Source organism: Mustela erminea, chromosome 2 (genome assembly GCF_009829155.1).
Source record: "Mustela erminea isolate mMusErm1 chromosome 2, mMusErm1.Pri, whole genome shotgun sequence".
Lineage (NCBI taxonomy): Eukaryota > Metazoa > Chordata > Mammalia > Carnivora > Mustelidae > Mustela > Mustela erminea.
The window spans coordinates 15,712,420-15,730,793 of NC_045615.1; the positions used below are offsets into that span (position 1 = coordinate 15,712,420).

Consider the following 18,374-nt stretch of genomic DNA (forward strand, 5'->3'; position numbering starts at 1 on the left):
TGCTTGGTAGCTTACTGCCCTTCCTACCATCACGGAGTTGAGCTCAGTGACTAGATACTCACGGTTTGCAGCATACTACCCTCCCTAGTGATATATTTGTTTAAATCTTTCCTTTTAAGTGCGCGGTGTTTCTTTCATTCTACTTTCTCAGCCTTTTTCTTGCTGATACCTTCCCACTTTCCAGTGTCTTGGTTTGCCGATCAAATGATCTCTTCCTGCCAGTTTGAACACTGGCAGAAGGAATTGGAAGCCCGATTCGCCACACCACAACTCAAATCACTTCCAGTTTCTCCACATTTCAGTTAGGGATCACAAATTACTCAGGTACTGGTACCATAGCTGCCCCGGCGTTGGGAGACCAATGGTTTGGTGTCTCTGAGGCATGCAGCAGCTAAGCCCAGCCCAAACACTGATAGTTACATGGTAACAGCCCTTGCTGGTCATTGTGTACTGTTGATTTCATAAATGAAGTTAGATGAACTGACATTGCTGGGACTCTAAAAGAAGTCAAAACCAGTGCCCAGGATTTGGTGAACATGTCTGCTTCTCCTCTAAATCTCCTTCTTTCTCAGACTGAAGGGCCTTCATCTCAGCATTTGTATGGTGGTAACGCTTACCAAATTGTTAGTTTTTTGGACTTCATCTGACCTCTCTATTTCTTCCTGGATTGTGGCTACCAGAACACAAGTTATTCTAGAAGTTCTACAGTGGATTTGTCTATTGTTAGGACCATATATTTTGTTTTGTTTCCAGCACTCCCTATGATATAGTGCCTAGCATTTTGTGTGACTGTGGCTGTGGCTCATTGAGCTACTGCCTTCAGAAAACAACGGATCGGTTTCTTTCTTAGGGTAATTCTTAGTTCTGTATCTGAAGTTATTGATGAGGGGAGTCCGCTGGCCAGCTCAGTCGGTAGAGCACGATTCTTGATCTTTGGGTCATGAGTTCGAACCTCACATTGGGTATAGAGCCTACTTTTTAAAAAAATGGGTTATTGATAGGCACTGCCATGTACTTGCATACATTAGAGCTCACCTACCTGTTTGTTTTCCTATCTTAGCTAGGTTTTGATGTAGTTTAGCTCTTCTAACTCAGCATTACAAACCAGGAGCTGCTTGGGTCTCTCGTGAATTCTTGTGACCTCTCAGAGAACTTCTACTACTAGCTTTGCTGGTGAACATTTCAAGTAAGAACATAGAATTTTGGGATTTGAAGAGGTCTTACAATACATCTAGTCTGTTGCCATTGTTATCAGGTCATACCTTTAGATACCTTTAGTAGCAGAAAATTCATTACTTTCTAAAGGAGCTCCTTGTATTTTGGACAACTCTAACTACTAGAGAATGTTAAGCCAAATATACCTTCCACAGAAACCAAGAGCCCTAGTGGTCCTCCCTTGGGATCACAGAAAACATGTATCATCCCTCTTGTATAATCAACTCTAAGGTCATGTATTTGGAGACAACTATGAAGTCCTGTCCATACCTTCTGCCTTTGCCATGTCATCTCTTTATCAAGTTCAGGATTCCCAACACTCTTTGTGGTTGATGCTGCTCCATTTGTACACTTGTCCTTTTGTTCCTACTCTTTGCTTTACTCTTAAAGCTGGGACTCTAATTATATAAACTAAATTGGTTTAAATAAAAATTTTAAAAAACTAATTGGCTTAAAACATCCTATGGTGTAGAATCTCATCAGAAGCTTCCTATCCATTATTTTATTCATTCATTCAGTATTTATTGTTAGTGATTGTACTTCATGATGGAAACACAACACTGAAATGAATGTGGATACGACAAGGGGCAAGAAAGAATTATAACAAACGTGTGCTTGGATCAGTGGTGACAGAAGAAGGGAATGACTGGGAATCAGGACAGTTTCACAGAGCATATGCTAAAACAGAAGAGTTCTGTTCTGTTAACAGAAGAGTAGGAATTCACTGGGAGAAAGAAGGGAAGGGTACTCCACAGAGGGAACAGCGTACACTAAACTGTGTGGATTAGGAGACCCTGCATTGGGAAACTGTACGGAGTTTGGGGAGCCCTGAGAGGGAGCCTCAAGATCAGGAATAGAGAGATGAGGAACTCCACCTAAGCCTCAGGACTTTGCACATAGTAGGAATTCCCACCACATCCAGCCAACACCCACCAAGTACAGAAACCATCCGCCGGTTAATATCCACCAGCCAAGCTAGGCAGAAGAGGCTATTTTGACTCTTAACAGCCCAGGGGGCTAGTGGCAGTTGACAGATCAGATTTTGCATTTTTCAAAAGGGCCAGTGACTGTCTGCTTTTGAAGTACACGGCTGAGTGATCCACACAGCGACATCAGAGAAAGAGAGGAAGCCCTTTAGGTGCTCCTCACGTGTGTTGCTCAAATTCCTCTCTACGTGTGGAGACGAAGAAGCTCTAAGATAGCACACCTCTACCCAGTCTGTGCTGTGCACTCTGATCTGGTCCTCTCTGGGCTCCGTTCTCCCTCCATGCCCAAGCTTTATCAGCCTGTGGACTGCAGACAGGTGGGGTCTGACACTTCTCCTTCTGGGTGTGCCTCTCTTCCCCCCACCCCCTAACCCGGCAGATGCCCCAAACTGAGGGGTTGCGTATAGAGCCAAGTAGGGGTGTGTTCTTCGTTGAAGTGGAGTGAGGTGGCAAGGAAAACCCAGAGTAGGGGCGTCTGGGTGACCCAGCTGGTTGAGTGTCTGCCTCCGACAGATCCTGGGGTCCTGGGCTGGAGCCCCGCATCGGGAATCCCTGCTCAGCGGGGAGTCTGCTTCTGCCTCTTCCTCTGTCCCTCCACCTGCTTGTGCTTTGTTTCTCTCTTTCTTTCTCAAGTAAATAAATAAAATCTTAAAAAAAAAAAAGAAGAAGAAGAAGATCCAGAGAACCTGGGTATCGCATCTCTACTGCCCCACTCAGTAGCTTCCAAAGCCACTCCAGGGAACCCTGGGAATATCAAATATTCCATCCATCTTCCAGATTCTTGCTGAGACCTGTGGAACTAAATACAACTGAACCTGAGGCTTACACGATTGGGCCCCTGATGTCACCCAAAGGAGCAAAACCGTATCATCTCACCTTTATGGTTCTGGTCACCAGAGGCTGATTGTCAGAGTGGATTGTCTTAAAGATCTCAGATAGTATCAGTTTAAATTTCTACAGATGTAACTACAATTGAAAACTAATGGCCAAACATGGGTCTTTGTCTTATTTAAATAGACGTGTAGTATATGCGGTGTTGTGAGGAATTCAAAGACAAATTAGAATGGCTATTGGCCTTTAGGAGCTTGGAATCTAGTTGGAGAAACAAAGCATAAGCAGATTGACACATTGTTGTTGCTGTTACTCTTTTGCTTTTTGTACTTACAATTTCTGCTGTTATCCACCTGCCCCCCACCCTCATCCTTTGTATATATTTTCAGGCTGGTTCTCCTAAGTGGACAAAAGCAGACGTTTGCCTATCAGGAAATGGAAGACACTGAGGATTTTGTGGGTAAGAGGCCACATCCAGGTAATATCCCTACAACATCCCCTGATGGAGTAAATAGTTCCTATTTATCATTATATAATAGAGGGCTGATGGGTTGAGACTGTATTTAATTATCGTCAGTGTTCCTTCATCTTTATTCAAAAGCTGCTTTCTTATGACATAATAGTGAATGAATGTCAATTATTTCAACAATAGCTTAAAATAGAGCTATTCATAATGTAGTGGCCTGTCCAACCAGCAATTATATTTGTATATCCAGGCTCCCCTTCCTTTTATTTAAAAAAAAAAAAAACTTTAAAAGATTTTATTTATTTAACAGAGAGAGAAAGAGAGAGATCACAAGTAGGCAGGTGGCGGGGGTGGAGGGGTGGAGAATAAGCAGACTCCCTGCTGAGCAGGGAGCCCAATGCCAGGCTCCCTCCCAGGACCCCAGGATCATGACCTGAGCTGAAGGCAGAGGCTTAACCCACTGAGCCACCCAGGTGCCCCATTCCCCTCCCTTTTAAAAGGAGGTTCCAGAAAGCCATCTTGGATTTTCTGAGGGTAGTCTCTCTTAGAGTGAGCAATGCAAGGCCCCTGCAATCATATCAGGTGGTTTTCTTAGAAGGGGAGTTATAGGGTGAATGCCTTTGGAGTCAGTGAGGGCGGCCTCCCTCCCTAGAAGGCTGATGTAGGGCCCCGGAGCTAAGGAGGGAGCCTTCCCTAGGAGGATGCAGGAGAGTAACCCCTAGGTACAGAAAACAGGGAGTATCACCTCCTTTGTGTTTTGAGAGGAAAAATTCCTCACTCACAGGGGATGAAAACACTTAGGGGCAAGGGGTACGCAGTTTCTGTGTCAGTGGGGTGGTGGCTAGCATCCGAGACATGGCTGGGCACGTAAATGGAAAGAAAGATAACACTGGGGCTCCCTTGGTTGAGCTTAGCCCTGAGAGAGCTTGCTTGGAAGACCCGCCGCTGTCCGGGCTTAACGAGCCGGTATCCTTTGTCCAGCTTTTAGGGACATTTCAAACGCGACACCTTGTGGCAGCAAGAAGCAACAGCAGCAGTAGACTAGCTTCGGATGCCCTCCCACTCCCACTGCTCTTTTTCTTGGGTGATTCCCTTTAAAATGCTGAAAAGGAGGAGGGAGTGCTTGAGCAGTTATAGGGAATGAGACGAGGTGTGGCCGGTTCAGACCAGTTCATTCCAGTTACAATCTATATAGCAAGACTAACCTGAAATGGTCTAAATCCCAGATAGTAAACTTTCTCCTTTCCAAGTGGCTTTTCTTTTCAGAAACTGAAGACAAAGTTTAAATCCTGCTGTTTCATCTGACTTCTTAGCCTTTGCTTTAGTTGAGAAATAAGCTCCCGATCATTTATCACATTAATTGCCAGTGCTTATAAAATGGAAATAAAGGCCATGGATGCATGGACCCATCCCTTGTTTTATACACGTGGCTGAGATACTATGCACATATTGTTTGCAAAAAAGAGCTTTTGGGTTCCGAAGTCGAGATCAAAGCCCGACATCCTTCACTTTCCTCAGCAGGTTGTAGAAACTTCTTGGAATCCTGAGACACCTTTTATAACGTGGACTAAAATATTCTTCGGCCTATCGCTGGCCTAGGGAGGCCTAAGTGGTAGATTCTTTTTTTTTCCCCTGCTTCTTCTCCAGTTCCAAGCACTGAGCCAGCAGCTTGGTATTTAATTCTAGGCAGTCCTGTTGAGCTCAATTAAAGAAGCTAAAATGTCTGAGGCAGAAGGGTCTGAAATACCCTTCTGAGCAGGCTCCAGGACCTGGCAGGGTTTGTGCTGGAAGCCATAAGGCTGAACCAAGGGGGAATGACAGAATAACCATCTGGAACATCTGCTGTCTGGAGCCCAGAGGTGGAGGCTAGGCCTTCTGCACAGGCTGCCATCTTGGGTATCAGAGTGAAACTTCTGTGCAGTTCTTCAGGAAAGATGACTTCTCAATGTCATGCACAGTTTTGGGGCCTCACACTCCTAAATGAACTTGGAGTGCCTTGACTCTTGGGAATCAACTTTAAGGGTTCATTTTGATGAAGTTCTAGAATCTAGGTGAGGTTCGGTGGGGCGAGGTCCAGAGCCGATGGCTAAGAAAGAATTTTTAAAATGTCTCTGGTGCAAAAAGGTGGGTTATAAAGCACAGGGACAGTACCCGTGGGCAGGAAGAGCTGCTGCCCCAGGTTGTGAGGGATGGCAGGTTATGTACTATGTGGTTGGGGGAAGGTGAGGGAAAGGGAGATTTCAACAGAGATTTCATATGCTAAAGAGGGCCTACAAGGTGCCGGGATACCAGAGGTCTTGCGGCTTGATCAAGGTTGTCTTTCCCTTTTAGCAAGCCATTAACATCAAGATAGTTGGGAGATTCCTAAAGAATGTCACATTTGTCCCACCCAGGAGTGGTGGGGGTGAGGGGGAGATTGCGAGGTGTCAGCCTTTTGCTTTGTCCTCAGCCAGCCTTCTGCTCCCTCATCACTCTCATGGCCATTTCCCAAGGCCTAAACTGATTCTAAGAACACTGGGTTAGGATCCTTGTCAATCACCTTGACTTAAAGACCCACCTATGGCCCTTTTCTAACCAGGTGGAGACCACCAGTGGGTATTTTCTAAGACACAGCCAAAGCACAATGTTTTGGTTGTACCCTTCTGAGGATTATGGATCCTACCAGCCCTTCACTTCATAACTGAGGGAAACCATTAAAGGGAATAAATCTCTGGAGTACTACAAAGATTTGCTGCTTGGGGATTTCTCTTCTTTTTTATGTAAGGAAGCAGATGCTAATGACTTTCAGTGAGGAAGGGGGAAAATTCTTCCAAATTTAACCTTGGAAGGGCATCCCCTGGTAGAACACCCTCCCACACTCTTACACCGAGTATATTCTTGTCAGGCCTCTCATCTTACAGGTAGTCAAGGAGAAGTGATTTGCCCTGGTCATGTGGTCCGTTCTTTTTTCTGCCTTCTGCTCCTGATCAGTTTCTTTCCCAGTCTGGAGAAACTTCCTAGAGGCCTTCCTTCACCCCACACTTAGTTGTATCTTGGGCTTCTCTGTACACAGTTGGCGTTTAGTGAAGAATATCCAGCCATTCTGGTGGCTCGGGATTTCCAGACTTTTCATTTCATTTCAACATATGTCCTGGGGAGATACATTAGACTGCATTTTGGAGCTAGATGCGAAGTCCTATGACTCTGGGAAGTAAGAACCAGACTAGAACGGTCCAGCAGTGCCTATCTCTGATAGGAGTTAACAGGCCTGCAGAGGTGGCAAAAGAATTCCTAGATTCTTTGGGTTTGTGTTCTGATAGAGGTCAGGCAAGTATGCTGTGCCCAAGACCTCTAATTTTATATAACCTCTGTTTAACTCTAGTTGACGATGATGTATTTAAAGAACCAATGAAAAAAAGAAAACGTTCAGATAGAGACCAGCGGTTCCGCGCATTTCCCTCTGTGGAACAAAGTGCTCTTAAGGAATGTGAGTATTATGACCCTGCTGTGTGGCTTGTATTAATGTGGCTCTGTTCTTTTCCAAATGTGTGAAAATGCTCAAAGGAGGAGAATGTTCAGTTGGAAAGAAGGATGAAATATTTTCAAATGATCCTGAGCCAGAAAAGGAGGCCTTGGGGCAGGGATCTATAATTTGACAATGCATCTCTATGAGTCTCTGGATAGGAGAGTTGTCAAAATAAGAGATTGTCAAAATAACCTCTTCCTGATTAGGAAAATGACTGTGAAAATGGTTGGTTTGGTGCCTTGGTGAGTGTTTCTATGATGCCCTGGCAGTTTTTCTTTTTATGACCACAGGAGAGAAGAATTTAGAAGGGCTATAGCCCACAGCAAAGATATGCTGACTTCTGTTACAAGGGGTTTCGGAGCAGACTGGGCCCTTGGGAGGCTCTCACAATCAATAATGGCTATCTCCCATGAGCAATCATTGCTAGTGTCAGATAACTTGCTATCATATTTAATTGGCTTTTCATTTCACTTCATTTCTTTCTTTCCTTTCTGTGTGGTATTGAGCACATTCCTCTTCTGGAGATGTAGTACTTCATCTCTGCCAGGTATGTGTTGGCTAATACATTCGTGTTGATTCCAGATGAAAAATTAGAGTCACGGACCAGAAGGGTTTTGAGCAACACTTATCAGAAACTTATTCAGTCTGTCTTCCTGGATGACAGCATTCCTAATGGAGTCAAATATCTCATGTGAGTCTGGTATCAGCTCCCTATAAAATCTTCCATCCATTCTTAGGTGATTGTAAGTGCTTTTCTCCAACAATGAAAAGGAATTCTTAGTTAGAAACTAAGCAAAGAAGGCTGAACATTCATTAGCTATGGGCTATTATTTATTATTGATTGATTGATTATTATTGCCATTCATGGGGTTGTCACAATTGCTAGGTACCCTGTTAAATATTTTACATATATCAAATTTCATTTACTTGTCCCAATACCCCTATAAAGTAGGAACTATTATTATCTTCCCAATTTTACTGAACTTGTGGCTTAGAGAGACCAAGACATGGACCAAGGTCACACTGTTGGTAAACGAAAGGGCCTGAATCCAACCCACGCTGTGTGAAACTCTAGCCTGTGGCCTCAACCACTGGGCTGAGCTGACTTGAAGCACTTGATTGGTGCCCGGGCTGAATCTCTTACTCATAAAAGTCTCCAGGTTGCTGCCAATAATACTGTACCTCTGCCTAAAATTTATTTCCAGGATCAAGACTGTATAATTTCCATAGAACACAAACAAGGATGCTTCGCATCCGGGTAGACATTACAGAGTTTGTATAGAATTATCACTACCATGTATTTTTGCATAATCTCCTTTGAGGCTCATGCCGACTCTATGTAGGAAACGGGGACTAATATTCCCTCCTGATCAAGAAAGTCTCAGAGATTCAAAAAGATGGATGATTTGCCTGGGATTGCAACTCAGTTCCTTCATGTTCTATTTTGGTACTCTTCCCACTATGCTTTGATGACCCTGACCATGTGCATTTAAAAATCAATTTAGAAACAGGCTTCTTGCCTTGATTGAAAAACCATCATTGGACCCAATCTACATTGGATTATTCGGAAGCACAGGGGCTGGGAAGAGCTCCTTGATCAACGCTATCATCCAGCAAGCAATGTTTCTACCAGTATCTGGAGAAAGTATATGTACGTCATGTATTGTACAAGTGAGCTCAGGCTGCTGTGAGCAGTATGAGGCTAAAATCCACCTTCTCTCGGACCAGGTAATTGTCCCCTTCCTCCCTTCTTTCCTCTTTCCCACCCCTGTTTTCCTTCCTTCCTTTTCCCCACCCCTGCCTCCTTTCTTTCCTCCTTCCCTCTCTCTTTCCTTCCTTTTCTTTCTTTCCTTTTCCTTCTCTCTTAGAGATGAACATAATATTCCTTGTAGATATAGTTTATGCCTTTGTCAAAAGAAAAGAACATAGTACAGAATGAGAGAGTTCTGTAGAGCAAGATGGGGGTTCTAGCCTGCATCCTGTCACTGTTGTTACGGGGCTTTGGACAAGCCATTTCCCTCCTTGGGCTCCTGATTCCTGAATGACAAAACAAGGGGTTTGGATTAGATGATTCCCTGCTGGATTCCATGATGTTAGAGTTTCTGAATAGGCAGTCCCTCCAGGAATGGACTCCCTTTTTCCTTGTTTTCCATGTCTGTGTCATGAGGGGCTTGGCCCTACTCTCCCTTGGCAGGAGTGGAAGGAGGAGCTGAAGAACTTGACTAAACTCCTGCACAGGACAGAGGAACCAGACAGAGAAGAGGCAGACGTGTGGGACAGGGATGACGCTGTGGAGGAAGCCATCTGGAAGCTACAGATGTTTTACGGAAATGGAGCGGAAAGAAAGAGCTATGAAGAGCTACTGAGGGCAAGGCCCAAAGGAAAGATTCCCACCTCCAGAATCATCACCCTCAAGGCAGAAGAGGTAGCCCTGAGATTTCTTTCTTCATTTTATTATGAGTCACAAGTTTAAGAATCAAATCCATTGAGGAAATTTGCTCACGGCACGGTGTTTTTGTTGGAAACGAGTTGATACCCAAATCAGAAGTACCCCTGCCCGAGTTCTTTTTCATTATTTATGGTTGTCAAATGAGAAATGTTAGTGTCTGACTGGGGGTCTTTAGTGCCCAGGGAAGACTATTTACAGTTACTTGAGGATTAATTAAGGATGCTTGGGTCTACAAATGTCTAAAAACAAAACCATCTGATTTATAGTGGCTTAAATGAATAGGGATTTATTCATTTTCTTATATAAGAAGGCTGGAAGCAGCTGGGTTTGTGGGTTGGTTCAGTGGCTCATCAATGTCAAGATCAACACCTCCTGGGCGCCCTTGGCCTGTCCTCAGACTTGTTGCCTCATACTCATAAGATGCTACTGAAGTGCTAGACTTCACAGTTGGCTTCATAGAAGAAAGCAATGGATAAAAAGTTGGCACCAACATCTCCTCTTTCCTGGGAAAGTAAAAACTTTCTCAGAAACATCCCCAGTAAACTTCTGGGTAGAATTTCCTGTTCAGAGGATTCAGTCACATGGCCTTTCTAGCTGAAGGGAATCTAAAGCGAGAAGCAAATATGTTGTGATTGGCTGAGGCCAATTTGAATCCACTGCCCAAACAAACAAACAAACAAACACTATTCTCCTAGCACGGGTGAAGCACGGGATGGATATTGGATATGCAGCTAGTAGAACAATGCTCTCCTCACATCTATCATCAATATTCGTTTTATTAAATTTAAATTTCTTTGACATTTTCTTGGTATGAAGTAAGAACAATTACTTAAACTTGTTCTAAATTTTAATGTTTTCAATTATCTCCCAAGGTTAACATAGCAAGTCCCTCCTTAAGTAGCTAATGCTTACTTGTATAATTAATCGAGTTTCCTTAGACTTTCTGTGTTATGGTTCAGATTTAATATAGTCCATTCTCTCCAAAATTTTTAAATACTTGACTAGGCACATTTAGAGGTCAAATAAATGGAATCTTTCAAGGCACTTAGCTCTTGTAAATCTAGGAAATCAAATCTAATAGCCACTTCTTATATTTAAATGGATATCACTCTTCAAAATAATTATACTCTTATTTTGTCTAAAACACAGACTGAGCATGTCCAAAGAAACAATGATTACAAAACTGGTTACTTTATCAGCACACACACAATTTACACCAAGTAAGCTACACCAAGGTACCAATATAGTAACCATTTCTTCACTACCCTGTATTTAGAAATATTCCTTCTCAGTGTTACAAATTTACCCCTTGAAACTAGGAGTTGAAATACCACAGTTACATCTCAGTGAATGAGGGCACAGATTCAAAGTCTGAGTCCAGGGTTCTAGATCGGACTGAGGGAAACTGAGCTTGCCTTCCAGAATAGTTTGTCCTGAGCCAGTTTATTGGGTTGAGCCACTGTCTTAGACAAAGGGACTTTTCAAGGACATGCTTTTTCTTTCACACTGCCTTTAGGGTATCTGCTTTATTTATTCTTTTAAAGATTTATTTATTTACTTCAGAGAGAGAGAGAAAGAGAGAGCGTGAGTGGAGGGGCAGAAGGAGAGAGAGAATCCCAAGCAGACTCTGCACTGAGCAGGGAGCCCAACACAGGGCTCAATCTCATGACCATGAAGTCATGACCTGAACTGAAACCAAGAGTCAGCCGCCCAACCAACTGCACCACCTAGACACCCCCAGTATCTCTTTTGTTTTTTAAATTAAATATCTTAAAGAACTTTTCTTTCACATTTTCCTATTATTTGATTAGAATTGATGAATTCTGTGACTCCCTACCCAGATTGCAACAAACCCCCTGATTTAATCTCAACTCTCTTAAGAATTTCTGTTCTTATCTTTCTTTGAGGACTATTCTATAGATATTTATTAACAATGACCACCAAATGGGCGCCTGGGTGGCTCAGTTAGTTAAGCGTCCAACTCTTGATTTTGTCTCAGGTCATGATCTTAGTGTCATGGGATCAATCTCCATGCTCAGCAGGGGTTCTGCTGGAGATTCTTTCTCTCTCTCTCTCCCTCTCCCTCTGCCCTTCTCCCCTGCACCCCCAGTACGCGCTCTCTCTCTCTCTAAAATAAATAAATAAATCTTTTTAAAAAATGACTATCGTATATCCCAAATCATCTGTCTTTTGAAGTAGTATCCTGGTAGAGATTTGCTGCCACACATGGTTGCTGGCATGAATGTGTCCCATGCTAGGAATAATGGGCCGAGAACAAGTCCCCATCACCCCCCATCATTAAAACATTCTGGAAATGCCTACACATCAATATTTTTTTTTTGTATTTGGAAGAAAAATTTTAAAAACATTTTTAAAGATCAATTTCAGACTAATTTTCAATTTGGAAAATATGGTCACCATGTCACCATCAATTTTCCAAAGTCAGGGCTTTCTGGTAATCCAAATGTTTGCATTAGCCATGGGGGAAGAATGCCCTCTCCCCAAAATGTAGACAATTGCATATTAATAATGTTAATTTTAGAATTGAAATGGAATTTAGAGGTTGAATTCATTATCCAGTGAAGCTATAACTTTGCTGAAGCCCCATTCTAACTGGTTCTGTTTTTTTTCAACATACATTTAAGGAGCTTGCACTTTCTGATCTCCAGGGTCCTTTCTGGCTCTCAGAGCATAGGGCCTTTGCAGATGGGATCACAGGCCTCCCGCAGCCCGTTGCCCAGTGCTGTTTCCTGCCACTACTCAGTGTACCGTCACTGAACCCAAATCATAGCTGATCCAGGATCGAGGAACTGGGAGAACATCTGGTGTGTGTGACTTTGTCCTTCTTCCTCAGGCAGGAGAGCTGTCTGTCAAGCTGGACCCCTACATCCGGACTCAGAGGAGAGACTTGGATGGAGAGTCAGCTGAGACACAAATTTGGCCCTTGATCAAACACGTGGAAGTGACTCTTCCCAAATCAGAGCTGATTCCAGAAGGCGTTGTGCTGGTGGACATCCCAGGCACAGGCGACTTCAACAGCAAGAGGGATGAAATGTGGAAAAAGGTGATTCTCTTTCCTGTGACTTCATTCCCTCCTCCCTCAAACTCCTCCACCCTTTCTAAAGCAACAAAGAATGCTCTGCTTCAGCTGCTGGGGTTGTAGGAGCTCAAGGGCTTAGATTCTTCTACTTGCTAGGTCTATCCAGGTCAATGGCAGGAGAGGGGTGGCCAGAGAAACTGGGGAGGGAGGAATCGTGAGGCAGGCCTGGAAGCTAGAACAAGAGTAGGAAGAACAGGGGAAAGGTCAGCAACCAAGTAGTGCGGTCTAGGAGTAAGCAGAAGAAATGCAGACAGGGGGAGAGGGAGGCCAAGGGGTGGGTACAAAGTGGAGAAGCTGAGAGCCAAGCACCAAGGAACCAGGAGGCCACTAAGGTGTTTAGCTGTAAGGCCCAGAGGCCCAATAAAGCAATCCCAAGCCAAGAGGGATTAATTGAAAAAGTATCTGAGCATCTCCTGAAACAGCCAGACCTCAGTGCCTCCTATCAGGACAGAAGCTGCCATTGTCTCTCTCACCCTCTGCCTGGCTCTTGGGACTATTTCTCTTTGAGCATCTCTCTGCAAAGTCCTGCTTTTCACTTAGCTTTCTCTACTTAGCTCTTAGGTTCCATGTCGTGGAGAATGACCCCCTACCCCCGCCTCTAATGACACTGTAGTTCATACGCCTAGGACTGTTTGACTTCAGTCTCTATGTGTTTTAGTTCAAATTCCTAAGAAGGAAAATGGGATCAAGTACTTCCCAGCTAATGCTTCACCCTCTCTGGCGTAAGCATCGATCTTTAGTGCAATCAGCTGTGGCTGAAGTGGTGGTTGAAAGTCTGTCCTTTCAGCCAAAATCTTGGGTAGGGTTTCAAATCTTGGCAGATGAAGTCAGAGCTGATGGGGCACCCCCGGATATGTCTACAGCCAGAGAGTTAAGCATTGGGGTGGTTAGATCTGTACCTAATGATTAGAGTTTGAAACATCTTTTAAGAATTTATCTCTTTGTTCATTTGCTTTTCATTCATCAAACACATATAATATGTAAGACAATGTACTGAGGATGCAAGGATTATAGCTAATAATAATAATGATAGCAGACATTTACCAAGCATATATTTTATACTATGTCCTGATCTCAGTGAAGGAAGTTGCCCATTATCACCCTGGAGATTTTAACCCAGGCAGGATGGCTCAAAAGCCTCTCTGCTCTTCAACTCTATAAACCTATGTGGTAAAACAAAACGAAATAAAAAGATGCAGAACATGGTCTTTAATGTTAAGAATTGCGCAGATGCATGTGCACGCATGCGTGCGTGTGTGTGTGTGTGTGTGTGTGTGTGTGTGTGTGTAATGTTTGTAAATGAACAGCAAAAGGAGATTCTTGCCTTTTAGAAGGATACACACCCAACTGTTAACAAGAGTTTCTGTGTTTACTACCACTCTTTACTACACACACCTGTGTGTTGTTTGTATATTTTGCATGAACGTGTAATCCTTATATAACAAAAAAACTAAAAAGCTGAAAGCAAAATAAATCAATGTTGAATGAGAAGCAGAGCCTTCCTACAAGGGGCTTAGGGTCTAACAGGAGAGAAGACACCTACAGATGACTAATCCTTGGCAGATTGTGAGACACGAGCAGTCTGAGGTGCTATCAACACTCAAAAATAGAAATTACCTTCAACAAGAGACCTCATTCCTTCAGCAAACACCCACTGAGCCTCTCCTCAATTTTGCATTAGGTTTTGGATAGAGGGAAACAGAGTCCTTGCCCTTGGCAATCTTGTAGTCTGGGAGAGAATCTAATTAGTTATATTACTAAACAAACCAGGTTACTTAACAATGAGAGTGCATTCTTTTTGCATGTGAGGATAGCTTCAGAGAGGGCGCTTAAGCCCAGTTGTCACCAGAGAAGATTGTTGAGAATGGGACCCCTGAGCACTGTCGTAGGTCAGACAGCAGCAAAGACCTAGAGAAACGAAGGAGCCAAGTGTTGGGGGAAGGATGAGTCTTTTGGGGTGGCTGGAGGAAAGGATTGTGGGGTATAGAGGAGAGGGTTACAGAAGGCAAACCCACAAGTTGGGCTTAAACACTACCCTTCCTGGGGAAGCTCGAACGACGAGAGGTACTGGGGTATGTGATAGAGAGAGAAAGGGTATCTTCAGGTGAGGAGCTTGGAAGCATGGGGTGGGAACATGGAAATGAGGCATAGGACAGGAGCTGAAAGAAGACTGGGCATGAGGGCTGGGATCAGTGAGTCATGATCAGTCCTGCACTGTAGAAGGCTCCATAAAGAACCATCAATTCTCTGCTATATGCAAACTTTAAATTCTGTGGATTTGTGCTAAATGCATGACTGTGGGTCAGGGGAGCTTTGAGACTAGTTTGCAGTCAAGATCGGGATGACAGGAGGACAGCTGACAGATAATCAGCCTGATTTTATGGATGAGGAAATGAAGGCTCAGAGAGGGGAAGTAATTTTCCCAAGACCACACAGCTATCGAAAGGCAGAATTTGAACCCGAGAGCAGGTCCCCACCTTCCCAGCTGAGGCTCTCTCTCTCTCTCCCACAGGACCTCCCGCAACAGTTCTTTAAGATACAGGCAGTCTGAACATCCTTCCCCTTGGCGGTCTGCTCAAGTCCTGACATGAGGGTCTTTGTTTCTTGAGGTTCTTGTCACTCTTGGAGTGAAATAGCCAGCCTTGGCTAGTTGCAGGCTAGGCCTGGGAGCAGCAGCATAGGGAGGCAGCCAGCCTCTCTCCCTGGAGGGAGCCATGGCTGCTGCCAGTTGCGATATGCTGGGCAGCCTGTCAAAGCCCGCTCAGAACAGAGGAGCCGGCAGATCTGGCCCAGATCAGCCTCTCTGAGGAGGTCGGGCTACAGTGAAGGGATGGTTCCTGGCCTGTTCTGCTTGGCCTCAGCTCCCCTGCATGCCTGTGGTTTTGTGAGACTCTCTCACGTGGAGTGACTAAAGACTCCCCACTTTTTAGGAGAACAGAGCAGAATGCCCCCTCCCTCTTCCCTCTAGCTTCCCGCCTTGCTGTCCCTAAGCTAAGACTATTATGAATTCATGTGTCGCTTTCTGCCTCCTTGAAGTCATGACACCTTCAGCCTGTCACCTGAGCCCTCTGAGGCCCTGTTCTCCTCATGGGAGGGAGGGTTGGGCTGGCATGGATGTCACCCCACTCATTCCTAAATTTAGTTGCTCTAGGTAGTCTTTTTCATTCTTCTGAGCCTCTAACTTGACCAAGTCCTGGCAGTCAGAGCCTTGTGTAGGGCCAGAAATTTGCAGTCCTCTTATGTTAATAAACATTTAGGAAGCACCTGCAGTTTCCCAGGACCATGGGAATACAAAGGTGAAAGAGGCCTTGCCCTGGGGGAGCTGGTAGCCTGCTATCCTGCGATCTTCCACAACCTGACTGATGAGCTAGACGCTTCCCTAGATAGATTATAGCTTGGGAAATGGAGGGAGCCAGTTGTTTTTATTTTCCTGCCTCAAGGGGAGTCCATCCATAAGGAGGAGGCTCAGGGCCCATAGTTGTATGGCCTTCAAACTGATCTTTAGCCTCCTGATCTTTTACCTCTGTAAAACGGTGAAGTTTGTCTAACTCTGGAGATAGACAGTTTAAAAATAATGATCCACAAAGCCAAGAGGTGCATGGACAGAGGATTGAGGGTGCTGAGGAGGTGGGGGGCTCCAAACCCTCCATCTCCAATTCAATTAAAGCAGTTCAATTTTTAAAAAATCTTTTGGAAATTGTCCTAAGATTTCAGTTGAAAAAGATTCCACTGGTAAAAACAAACTCAAAACCCAAGATTTCTCAGCCTCAGCACTGTTGACATTTTGGGGGGCTGCTTACCTGGGCGCTAAAGAATGTTTTAACAGCATTTCTGTCCTCTACCCCCGCCCACTAGCTTACCCCAAGTCGTAACAATTAAAAATGTCTCCAGGGGCTCCTTGCCCCCACGTGGTGGCAGTGTGCTGCATACGCAGGGGCAAACATGGAACTGATGCCCTGTGCTGATAACTTTGAGGTCAATGCATGACCAGTAACTAGTTCTGGAAAAACAATAATTTTCCCTAGGAGACAACTGAGGTAAAGCAAGCCAGTGATGGATCTGGGGCTGGAGGTCTGAGTTCTTGAATTCTATCAATCAGTAATGCCACAAATAGCTATGAAGCCTCCAGGGGGGATCAATCGCTGTGCCAAAGGGGAATGTGAATTCTAAGCCGCAAAGTGCAACCTCTTCTTTTCAAGCACCTCACAGTCTAGAGGTGATGTGGGGTCAGGCGGGGTGAAGAGGTACAGAGAGCCCAGCCTATGCACTAAGCCTGAGAGATACCATCATATCATAACAGGTAAGTTCAGGTGCTGGAGGGTGCAGAGGAGGGGTGGTCAATCCAAAGGGCGAATGGGGGTCAAGCAGAGGTCATGGCAAGTGTAAAGGTCCTGAGAGATGAAAGACCAAGTTACATCTGAGAAAATTCAAGAAGCTCAGCCTAGCTGGTACATGGAGAATGTGGTGGGGAGAGCTGAGAGGCAGGACTGGAAGAGAGATGGTACAGAGCAACATAAATGGGCGGAGGACATAAATGATACATTAAGGGCTCATGTCCTCTACAACTGAGTTGCCACTTACATTCTTAAAATTATTGTGGTTCTGTTTCACAGACCATTGATAAATGCTCAGTGATCTGGGTGATCAGTGACATTGAAAGAGTTTCTGGAGGGAGAGCCCATGAAGACCTGCTGAACGAGAGCATCAAAGCCTGCCAAAGGGGCTTCTGCAGAGACGTGGCACTGGTGGTCACCAAGACCGACAAACTCCACCTGCCAGAATATCTGAGGTACAGGGCTGGGCTCGAGGGCCTGTGGGCTTTCCTCTATGGGTCCCAACTGCTGTAATGACAGAGCTTTGACTCCTGGGCATTTCAGACCCAGGGAAGCAACTGCTGGGGATAAAAGAGAAGTCTGGGGAACCTCTGAGGACATTAGGACCCTTGGGACCTTAGGTAGATTGCCTTGGGAATCTGAACACTGTGAGCCCTCTAACAGAGTAGCGGCTCAATACCCAGTAGGCTGTCCCCATACAGGGTGCCACTCATGTGTAGGAGATGCAAAGAGCATCTCTCAGACTTGTGCTGGCCCCCCACAGATATGGGACGTGGAGATGCCCCGATAGCTGGTAGGCAGTGTCTAGAGTGCTATCTGACATTGCACAACCTTAAAGTGTCAGATTCTGTTTTAGGCTTTAAACCCTTGTGGAACAAGGTTCTCAATGTTTCAGAGCTTTGGCCAAAAGTAACAGCATTCTGACTAAATTTTAGTGGAAGGTAAGCATTTTAGAGTTTAATAGATGTTAAAGTGTGCCCATTTCCACGTGGATCTCTGTACCTCTGTAACCAAGAGAGCCATAACTTACCTTCTCAACTGACATGCTTTGAAAGTGGAAAGGGGGTATTCTTAACCCTTACAGCAAGTATCAACCTGTCTGTCCTGGGTACACGGGCCTATGGTCACCAGATAGAATGTTGTTAATGCTTCCCTGCTTTAATTAGAGCATCCTTACCGGTCACCTGTCATCTCTGCCCTCCCCCCACCACCCCCACTGAAACTTGCACCCGTGTCTCCAGGAATTCATGAAGCAGAGACACCGTCTAGGGTAAAGAAAAAGGCCAAGGATGTTTCCCTAGCTTCTTGCTCTCATGGGTTAGGTTGGAACTTCAGCTTCAATTTTTTTTTTTTTTTGGCCTGCAGGCTTTTGTCGCCCCGCCCCCTGCCCCAGAATAGTATCTCCAGTGCTCCCTTCCAGTGCCAACTCTGCAACTGAACATTATTCCATCAGATTTACGAAGCCCTTATTGAACACTGTGGTAGGGG

At 44.7% G+C, this 18,374-nt stretch overlaps 1 protein-coding gene across 4 annotated transcripts in view; it reads left to right on the forward strand.

The window, feature by feature from the left end:
• The window catches only part of NUGGC (nuclear GTPase, germinal center associated), a 52,597-nt gene that overhangs the window by 4,175 nt on the left and 30,048 nt on the right, over positions 1 to 18,374 (forward strand). For 3 of the 4 annotated variants that reach the window (XM_032332326.1, XM_032332325.1, XM_032332322.1), the window contains exons 2-8: positions 3,422 to 3,510; positions 6,860 to 6,964; positions 7,586 to 7,694; positions 8,509 to 8,731; positions 9,198 to 9,428; positions 12,307 to 12,516; positions 17,166 to 17,341. In XM_032332326.1, coding sequence (XP_032188217.1) covers positions 3,468 to 3,510; positions 6,860 to 6,964; positions 7,586 to 7,694; positions 8,509 to 8,731; positions 9,198 to 9,428; positions 12,307 to 12,516; positions 17,166 to 17,341 — 1,097 coding nt within the window. In that variant the 5' untranslated portion in view covers positions 3,422 to 3,467. The remainder of the gene's footprint in view (positions 1 to 3,421; positions 3,511 to 6,859; positions 6,965 to 7,585; positions 7,695 to 8,508; positions 8,732 to 9,197; positions 9,429 to 12,306; positions 12,517 to 17,165; positions 17,342 to 18,374) is intronic. The other variant, XM_032332323.1, reaches the window with a different exon arrangement.